Source organism: Gymnoscopelus microlampas, assembly GCF_963454915.1.
Source record: "Gymnoscopelus microlampas genome assembly, chromosome: 20".
In the NCBI taxonomy this organism is placed as follows: Eukaryota; Metazoa; Chordata; class Actinopteri; order Myctophiformes; family Myctophidae; genus Gymnoscopelus; species Gymnoscopelus microlampas.
Window position 1 is genome coordinate 26402069 of NC_139957.1, and position 9913 is coordinate 26411981.

At 43.7% G+C, this 9913-nt stretch overlaps 1 protein-coding gene across 1 annotated transcript; it reads right to left on the reverse strand.

The window, feature by feature from the left end:
* Window positions 1–6876: 6876 nt before the first annotated feature.
* Window positions 6877–9677, reverse strand: LOC311035856 (uncharacterized protein). The gene is made up of 7 exons (XM_084044320.1): window positions 9535–9677; window positions 9068–9263; window positions 8827–8879; window positions 8469–8605; window positions 8294–8358; window positions 7946–8025; window positions 6877–7353 (listed from the first exon to the last, which is right to left on the reverse strand). Exons 4-7 carry the CDS (start codon window positions 8526–8528, stop codon window positions 7235–7237), a joined length of 324 nt encoding a protein of 107 aa, XP_083900446.1. The 5' UTR covers window positions 8529–8605; window positions 8827–8879; window positions 9068–9263; window positions 9535–9677; the 3' UTR covers window positions 6877–7234.
* Between the last annotated feature and the right edge of the window lie 236 nt (window positions 9678–9913).

The following is a 9913-nucleotide window of genomic DNA, read 5'->3' on the forward strand; positions in this document are numbered from 1 at the left end:
GATAGAGGGTGTGTAGAGTGGGCGGAGTAGAGTAGGGGTAGAGTAAAGAGGGAATGTAGTGGGAGGAGTAGGACTAGGGGGAGGATTAGGAGTAGGACTAGGGGGAGGAGTAGAACTAGGGGGAGGAGTAGGACTAGGAGTAGAACTAGAGTAGGGGGCCCAGAGTAGGAGTAGAGGCCAGAGTAGGGGGAGGAGTAGGGCCAGAGTAGGAGAAGGGGTAGGGCCCAGAGTAGGGGGAGGAGTAGGGCCCAGAGTAGGGGGAGGAGTAGGGCCAGAGTAGGAGAAGGGGGAAGAGTAGGGCCAGAGTAGGAGAAGGGGGAGGAGTAGGGGGAGGGCCCAGAATAGGGGGAGGAGTAGGGCCTGAGTAGGAGAAGGGGGAGGGCCCAGAATAGGGGGAGGAGTAGGAGGAGGATTAGTGGGAGGGCCCAGAATAGGGGGAGGAGTAGGGCCAGAGAAGGGGGAGGGCCCAGAATAGGAGGGGAGGAGTAGGGCCCAGAGTAGGGGGAGGAGTAGGGCTGGAGAAGGGGGAGGGCCCAGAATAGGGGGAGGGCCCAGAATAGGGGGAGGAGTAGGGCCCAGAATAGGGGGAGGAGTAGGGGGAGGAGTAGGGCCCAGAATAGGAGGAGGAGTAGGGCCCAGAAGAGTAGAGGGCCATGGTTTTGGTTTCTGTATGTAGGTGGTGGAGGGAAGGTAGTTAAGGCCAACATTCCTATTTCCCTCTAGTTGTCCTCTTATTGCAAATCTCCACACACGCGATATTGCAAATCTCTAATAAAATTTCACCTCCATACAGAAACCAAAACCATATCCCTCTCCTGGCTCCCTACTCTGGCCTCTACTCCACCCACCTACTCCTCCCCCTATTCTGGGCCCTCCCCCGGCCCTACTCCTCCCCCTACTCTGGGCCCTCCCCCAACTCCTCCCCCTATTCTGGGCCCTCCCCCAACTCCTCCCCTGGCCCTACTCCTCCGACCCCTACTCCTCCCCCTATTCTGGGCCCTCCCCCTACTCCTCCCCCGGTCCTACTCCTCCCCCTATTCTGGGCCCTCCCCCTTCTCCTACTCTGGCCCTACTTCTCCCCCTATTCTGGGCCCGCCCCCTTCTCCAACTCTGGCCCTACTCCTCCCCCTATTCTGGGCCCTACTCCTCCCCCTACTCTGGCCTACTCCTACTCTGGTCTCTATTCTTACTCCTCCCCCTATTCTGGGCCCTACTCCTCCCCCTATTCTGGGCCCTCCCCCTTCTCCTACTCTGGCCCTACTCCTCCCCCTACTCTGGGCCCTACCCCTTCTCCTACTCTAGTTCTACTCCTCCCCCTAGTTCTACTCCTCCCCCTAATCCTACTCCTAATCCTCCCCCCCCTCTTTACTCTACCCCTACTCTACTCCGCCCACTCTACACACCCTCTATCTATCTCAGTAACTGAGACCGAATTGGCCAGATTTGGTCTCAGTTACTAAGGTGGTGACTGGATTTGAACCAGGACACTCCTACAAGTTATTCTACGGATATCAGTCAATTTATCCGCTGCCCCAATTTACCGGGGACTTGACGTTAGTGGGAATCGAACCCAGGACCGCTCGGTCCTGGGTTGAACTGGATTTGAACCAGCACACTCCTACAAGTTATTCTACGGATATCAGTCAATTTATCCGTTGCCCCAAGTTACCGGGGACACTTGACTCGACTGGGAATTGAACCCACTCAAGTGAAGTGAAGTCATGTTATTGGACAGACGCTCTACCAGTTGAGCTATGCTGTCGACTGAGAGTTACAGGTTTCTTGGTGCTTTTAACTTGTTTTCTGGAAGTTAGTCTGCAAAGGGAAGCATCACTAAGGATATCAGTCAATTTATCCGTTGCCCCAAGATATCGGGGAAACTTCACTCGAGTGGGAATCGAACCCACTCAAGTGAAGTCAAGTCATGTTATTGGACAGACGCTCTACCAGTTGAGCTATGCTGTTGGCTGAGAGTTACAGGTCTCCTGGTGCTTTTAACTTGTTTTTCTAGAAGTTAGTCTGCAAAGGAAAGCATCACAGTAAAGACAACAGTGGGATTTGAACTCATGGCCTCTGGATCATGTATACTGCGTCTCAACCCATTGAGCTAAGAGTTGGATGACAAATACAGCCTTCCTGATGGTTTTCACTTGATCTTCTGGAAGCCAGTCTGCAAAGGAAAGACTCATAGGAAAGACATCAATGGGATTTGAACTCATGGCCTCTGGATCATGAATACTGTGTCTCAACCCATTGAGCTAACAGATGGCTCTCAAATACAGCCTTCCTGGTGCTTTGACTTGAACAACAAACAAGACAAATAACTTTAAAATGTGTTACAGCATAAATATAAATCTTTTTCATGGGGGGCCCTGACACTACATCTTTTCACATTGGGGTCCACTGCCCAAATACATGTCAATTTGGGGGGTTGACAACAAAACGTTTTAGAACCACAGATTACAAGGAAACAGCTGTAGGTGAATGGATAGAGTCACTGACTAGTGAGCCGCAGGTAACAGGTTCAAGCCTCAGCCACAGCAGCAAGTCAGGATGTCAAATCAAATAGGTACTATTAGGAGTGAAATGGTTGTGTTTCTTCACCCCAACTGCACATGACAGCAGTTTTATATCTGTTTACATGTACGTTATTTTCAGTGATGAAGACAAACCGCACTGTACTTTAGTCGTTCACTGTACTTTAGTACATTTTGTAAACTTATGACTCTGAGTAGAGTATAGCCTGACTTAAACAAATAACAACTTAGTATAGTCAGACTTTTTTTTACACAACTTACATTTTGTAAAGCTTGACTCTGACTATAGTCAGACTGTTTGGTTTCATTTTCTGACATGATGTTAATCAGAGTGCCATTGCTGAGTGGTTAGTGGGCCTGCCTGGTGAACCAGAGGTCCTGGATGTGCTGGGTACGATTCCAGGTCAGGTCAACAATGTGGCAATCTTAGAGTGATTTGAGGCTGTTAGTTGTTAAAGTGCAGAGGCCACATTTCACGTATGTGCCTAACAGTATATACTTAGCGAGCACACTGACGTTATTGTCACTACGTATTCGGCCCGTTTTTTGACCCCTAACTAGTCCTTCATACTTTTAGCTACAAACTCCGTTCCAACTCTACAACGTTCGGCCTACTTAGGACATATCGGCTACCATTTGAATTTTAGAGAATACCTTAGAGCTTTAGAAGATGTAAAACCTCTAGAACCGTAAACCTTTAAAACCTTTTCCCCCCTGTTCTGAATTCCCATAGACGTGTTTAATATCGCGTCAAATAAGAACTGTGTTCCAAACATAAACAAATGACCCCGGCGGTTTTACTCTTATGGATATGAAGCATCAACTGACGGTGAGAAAACGCTAATGTTACTTCTGCCGAATTAGTTAAATTTGCCAGAAACTGACTTTTTCAAATATGAGTGACTGACTATCATAAACAATGCCGAGGCTCCTCCCTGACAATATCGCCGAGGCAGTTTGTTTATTTTTGGACCACAATTCTTATGAGACGATTCTATGATGACCCAATGTTATTCTCCATAGGGAAATGACTTTACGACCCAGGGGATGGACGAGTGACGTCAGGACTTCTGTACTCTGGGTTAACATGTGCATGTACAAACTGGATGTATCCACTAGAGGGCAGTGTTGCCCTTCCACCTCGGTCCGGTATGCCTCTCGGTCGGTCGGAAGGAACGATCAATTATAACAATTGGGGGTCAGGTCAGATGTTTTCACATATACAGTATATTATTTTATTCCCAATGTGCAATGAGGTCATTTTTGAACGTCCCATTTTGGTCCCTGAAGGGTGCAGAATGAAAGTTTTAATTGCGTCTTTGTCGGATGTCTTCTGAACGTCCAAACCTCTACATAAGGGCTTATTCTAGTCCAAATGTGGTCATCTTTTCTACGTAAAATTTAGACTAATTATAGACATCTTTACCCCAATCTTAATTTTTGTTTTGTTGATGTTTAGTCTTCTGTTTGTCCTTTTTGAATTTGTAAGTTTTATTTGGCCTTGTTTTATGTTTTTTATGTTATTATTACGGGGCCAGGCTTCCAGCATGGACCCGTATTGTTATTCGCATTATTCCATTTCTTCTTCTTCTTCTGCCGTTTTTGCCAGTTCTGGCTGAACCGTGCATACGCTTTTTATGAAACTCGGCCATATGATAGATGGTCATGAAAAACGATCAAAAAATAAATCTCACAATCTTTCGTCAAAAGGTGGCGCTATAGCACTCAGTTGAAAATGCCAACTTTGAACAGGTACAACTCATGCCCTGTTTTACCTACAGCCATAAAACTTCAATACACACATGCGTCTCCTCATGATGAACAACTTTCACACTCTGACTTTTGACCTCTGACCCTTAGATCTCCCACCATTTCCAATTATATGAAAAACAGTTAAAACCTATCTCCTCCTGGGATTTTTGAGTAATCTGCACGAAACTTTTTACACATGAACTTTGGACCTATACCAAAAAACGTTTGCAAAATATCTTCCATAAGTGAAAAAATGAAGCTTTAATGAGCCAATGAATATTGCAGTTTTATGACAATTATTCATCTGCCCCTAAAACATACATGCAGACTTACCATTCTTTGAAACTTTGCAGAAATGTAAAGGGCCATTCCAAATATCACTGAAACCAATCTTACTCCAATTGGTCAAACGGGGGCGCTATAGCAATTTTTTTTTAATTGAAACTTTAAACAGGCAAAAGTCATGCCTCGTTTGGCCGACAGCCATTAGACCTGCTTACACATGTGCCTTGACTAATGAGGAACACATCTATCACGTTAACCAGTAAGCACCGCTCTTATATTGTCCGCAATCTTGAGCAGTTTGAAAAACACTTAAACCCAGGATTTTTCAGCTATTTGCGTGAAACTGTATCATCTGTGTGATCTCCTTCCACAGGTTCTTGTCTGTTGGTGGCTTCTCGCTTAAATGTGTGCCCCACAACCTGAAGGTCACCAGTTCAAGCCTCACTTGGTGCAGACTTCATCTAAGTTGCATTTCACACAACATGACTATCAATGAATACATCTGCAATTGTTAAAGATAACATGAAATACTTCATTGAGTGTTTTTTACATACTTCATTGTGAAAATAGCTGATCTACAATCTCACAACTTTTCAGATAGCAATGAGAGTATGTTTTTTCAATGTATAACATACTTCATTGTGAAAATAGCCGATGTACAATCTGACAACTTTTAATGGTTTGTGAGCTTGTAGATCGGCTACTTTCACTAATTTTGGTTCTGAGGAGATGTACAATTTCTTCATTGGTAAATGGTTTGTGAACGAGTGATCTTTGTGTTAGTGAAACAGGGGCTTGGGTCATGACAGAAGGCAAGAGTTTGTGATCCTCAACAGACAATATCAGCCTAGACAAAGCTATAGCACTATAGGTAGTGTTGCAGCTACCTAAGAGTGCCTCACGATCGCAAGGTTTCCGGTTCAAGCCTCACTTGATGCAGACTCATTTAAGTTGAATTGCAAAAAACATGACTCAATCTATTCCGTTTCCATGGCTCTCTCTCTCTCTTCAATCTATTCCGTTTCTATCTTCAATCTATTCCGTTTCCATGTCTCTCTCTCTGTCTCTTCAATCTATTCCGTTTCTATCTTCAATCTATTCCGTTTCCATCTCTCTCTCTCTCTCTCTCTCTCTCTCTGGCCCCGTATTATCGCTGCTTGCAGCTATATTATTGTATTGTATTGTAGCTCCCTATGTCCCCTTTCCCAAAGGACCACGATTGAAACAAGCCTACGGGCTTTCTTGTGTTTTTTATCCTTTTGAATTTTAATATTCAATAAACTAATCAAACAATCCACTTCTTCTAGGCTCGGTGCATAACTGTAATCCCCATTTCCTGTTCATTTTCCTGTAGCTTTAACATAGTTAGTAGTTAACATGCTGCTAAGCTAATCAAACAAAGCTACAGGAAAATGAACAAGATCAAATGGTTATGCCACCTTCTGAAAACTGGGAATACAGTACACAGAGGTTTACAAACAAATCACAATTCAATACACACTTATTTCCTTATTATCTCTTTATTCTTCTTGTGAATACACAGCTGCGCAAACAAATGTTCCACAATTACAGTATTCCACAAATATTCCATATGATTGTGGAATATTTGTGGACTGGAACTAGACCCCCTGAAATGGAATCTAGTTCATAGGACCACAATGGAAACAAGTCCCCAGGACTTGTGTTATCCTTTTAGCCTTAACGTACCTCATGACGTTTACCTATCTGACTAATTAAGTATTCAAACAAACAGCAGATCAAGCCAGCTTTGAATTATTTTTGACAGAACAGAAGCGGGACAGCCACTTAACACAAAGCACACACAAAGCAGTCACCAGGGCTGATTAAGCTTGATCCAGAACAGAGCAGTTAACTTCTCTTTTTTTTTTTTACACGTCAGAATCAGAATCAGGTTTATTGTCACATCACAGGTTTACAAGGTACAAAAGTGGGTGAAATTCGTTTTTGTACATCGTTCCCAGCGCAACGTTAATTTCCATAGAAAGAAGAGGGGGGGAAGAAGAAGAGGGGTGGGGGGCAAGTGGGAAGGAGATCAAACAAGAGAACAGCAGAAGGCCAAACAAGTTATCTACATATTTACAAAGTACCTGAGATAATACAAACTAAGGTGCCTGAGCATAGCAGCAATGTACGTATACTGTGCATGATATACTTATGACGTTAAGGTGCTTAGAGAAAAAGAGTACAATAAAAAAAAAGACAAAAAAGTCAGTGCGTTATACATGGGATTAAGGTGCAAAAGGTCAGTGCGTGTCCAGCCTAGGGTGGACTGACCCTGGTATAATCCGCAAGTAGCTCCATGAGGGAGAGCAACAAAAAAGTCATTTGTACCTGGTGTAGTCCACAGGTATGTCCGAGGGGGGCTAAGTCCAAGTCCACGTCACTAGTCGAATGAAAATAAAATAATAATAAAACATAATAGCACAGCTTACTTTGCAGGGACACCCTTTTTGCTTGGGCCGGTTCCACAACAACTGAAACATATTAAACAAGTGCTGTACTGAATAGCCAGTGAGCTACCAGGGTAAGGTCCAACCAGAGCTACTTCGTTGAACAGAACACAAGTTCAAATTACACAACACTGTACAATACTGTGACACTAAGATCCCCCACAATGGACAGTGAAAGTTCAAGTTAAATCAGTCCTGAGTGCCTGCTGTGTGTCCTCCCCTTCTCGCTGGAGCATGCTTGAGGTGGTCTGCGGCATGCTGCCTTATGAGGTCCTCTGTGGCTTCTGGGTCGAATTTCATGACTGCATCTGCATAGTAGAAAAAGGCAATAAAAAATGTGCAAAGGCAACATGCTGTCCTAGTCCCTATCTGACATAATACACAGCTCGATTGAACTCCTGCCATCTGGTAGGAGGTTCAAGAGCTCAGGGGGAAGCACCAGCAGGTCATCCAACAGCTGCCCCAAACCATCAGAACCCTGAACCATGTATTGCCCCCAAAACCAACATCTTGAAAGATGGATTGCACTTTGAATGCATCAGCACTTTTTACCAATGTTGTCTGCTCTTTACTTTTTAATGTTTGCCTCTTTTTAATGTGCATCATGAGTTGAGGAGAATGGCATTTTGCTCCCCTGTTTGCCTAGTGTGTGTTGTGGAAGTGACAATAAAACTGATTGCGAGTCTCCATATTGACATGCAAAAATGCTTGTACATCCACAACTAGTTTAATACAAAGCCATCTCCCTTCTACACCTAACCACCAGTTATTTAAAATGTTATGATAGCAACGGTAACGGTAGACAGTTGGCATTGTATTTTTTTTATGTCAACCGGAAAGGACATGTTTTACCCAATTACATTTTGATTTGTCCTTGGTCAACATGAAATATGGGCTTACCTTGTATTGCGCTGAAAGCCGCAGTCTTCTCTTTTTCCCCCTTCATGTTCAACTGTGCCATCAGACTGTTACTGAAGAGCCTTAAGAAAAACAAATTACATTTGATAATGTAGTAGGATTAGGATTTATTGTAAAACATGGTATAAACCCTTTATACTACTAATTTTCACTTAATGTTCAACCATTATGTCATTGACATGACATAACAGAGGATTCAGGTGTTAAGCTAAAAAAATGCAGTCAGGCGCTCATCTAGAAGAATTAACCAAATAAGTGTTCACACATTGAAAACCACAGCGCACCCAAACATCACACAGGGGTTAATTCATAGTGTATGTTGAAACATACCTGTCAAGAACTTTGTGGACACAGTCCTTAACGTCCTTCCCTCTATAACGGGAAAGTTGCAGCACCTGTTGGAATAAGTCCATGAAAACTTTCACTGACATATCCCAGAGGAACGTAAAAAGTGTGCGAGTGCATCTTATGCTGTTCATTACTTCCAGACTCTTGAAAAGCCTACCAGGGTATTAAAAGCTTGGACATCACTGAGGAGTTGCTCCTCTCTCTGGAAGTCCTCCATTCTCTCAACATGACTGGCCGCTGAAGAGGCAGGTTCTTTAGTGAATATTGATATGGTCAGGACTTTCTTCTGGTATACTGAAAAATAAGTAAGTGTACACAGAGACATGTTATAGACACCACCCTACAATGATACAAAACACTGATATAATTGAAGAGCAGTTTTTGTGTCCCGATAGGAGAGGAGACAGAGAGAACAGTAAAGGAAGAAAGGAGAGAATGGGCAGAAGAGAGAAGGGTTGCAAATTAAGTGTCCCCCAGTTTGTTGGGGGTCTTCATTGAAATAGCTCAGAACTTACCTTGTGCTGGCAATGGGAATGCCCATGTTGGCCTCTCAGTCACTGCATAGCACCTGTAATAAGAACAAAAGTACATTTTAGAAATTACAAAGTGATATTTTTGCATTAAAACTTTCCAAGACAGATGACTATACATTAGATGAGAAATAATAAATATGTCATATTGTAACAATTAGGGGTGCACGATACTACTTGCTGAATTGTAAAGGTTTTGATTACTTGGGGCCTTTGGACAACTCACCATGCCTGACCGTGTCCCTGGATCTGTCATGTCTGGACCTGACCGTGTTCCTCGACCCATCACTGCGGTGGGACCTGTCATCATGTCTGGACCTGACAGAGTGCATCCGAGCTGTTGCTGTACCTGGAGTCGTGGCTGGTCCTGATGCTGTGCCGGTATCCGACACTGTGTCTGGAGCCATCACTGTGCCTGATGGCTGGAGCCATCACTAAAGACTTAATACTTGGACATAATACTACTACAACACCATGTCACACTGAAAAAGACTACCCCTACTGGTTGGTCTTAGATGTTGACAATCACACATCTCCTCTGATACACATAGTTCAACACATTGAGCCTGTAACTACTTACTCATTGCTTGTGAATTAGGTATGGTAATGATTTCTTTAGTATGCACAACATGTAACACCTTGTACTGACTGTACTTAAAATGTGTTGGTGCAATGGAGAAAGTGAATACTCACGGGGTGTGGACATTTCTCTGCTCCGAGGTGCTACACTTGCATGTCGGGAGCCTGGAAAAGACAAAGAATGTTCTTAGATACCAAATACAAAAGGTGGCTGCTTAAATGTGATTCATACTCACTGTGTGTAGACATCTCCCTGTGCCAAGACCCCTCAGCATGCTCCAACTCGACAGACATGGTGTCCACCACGACATCCACCAGGCCATCCAGGGCTTGATTTTCAGAGTCTGAAACATAACAATCAGCTTGTAACTGATTTCATGTTGTGTGTACCCAATACATCATTATCATATTTCATAAATTGACATCAATACTCAACAAGCATTGAGTAACACATTGTTGTCCTGGCTGGACTGCAACTTCCTTGGTGCGATAG

What these genes read in the sequence shown, in the direction of transcription:
- LOC311035856 (XM_084044320.1), bottom strand. Translation starts at nt 8,528, where the DNA reads ATGGAGGACTTCCAGAGAGAGGAGCAACTCCTCAGTGATGTCCAAGCT. An exon ending in TCCAAGCTTTTAATACCCTG is followed by an intron (nt 8,359 to 8,468) that starts GTAGGCTTTTCA and finishes TTATTCCAACAG; the next exon opens with GTGCTGCAACTTTCCCGTTA. An exon ending in GGCTTTCAGCGCAATACAAG is followed by an intron (nt 7,354 to 7,945) that starts GTAAGCCCATAT and finishes TCTACTATGCAG; the next exon opens with ATGCAGTCATGAAATTCGAC.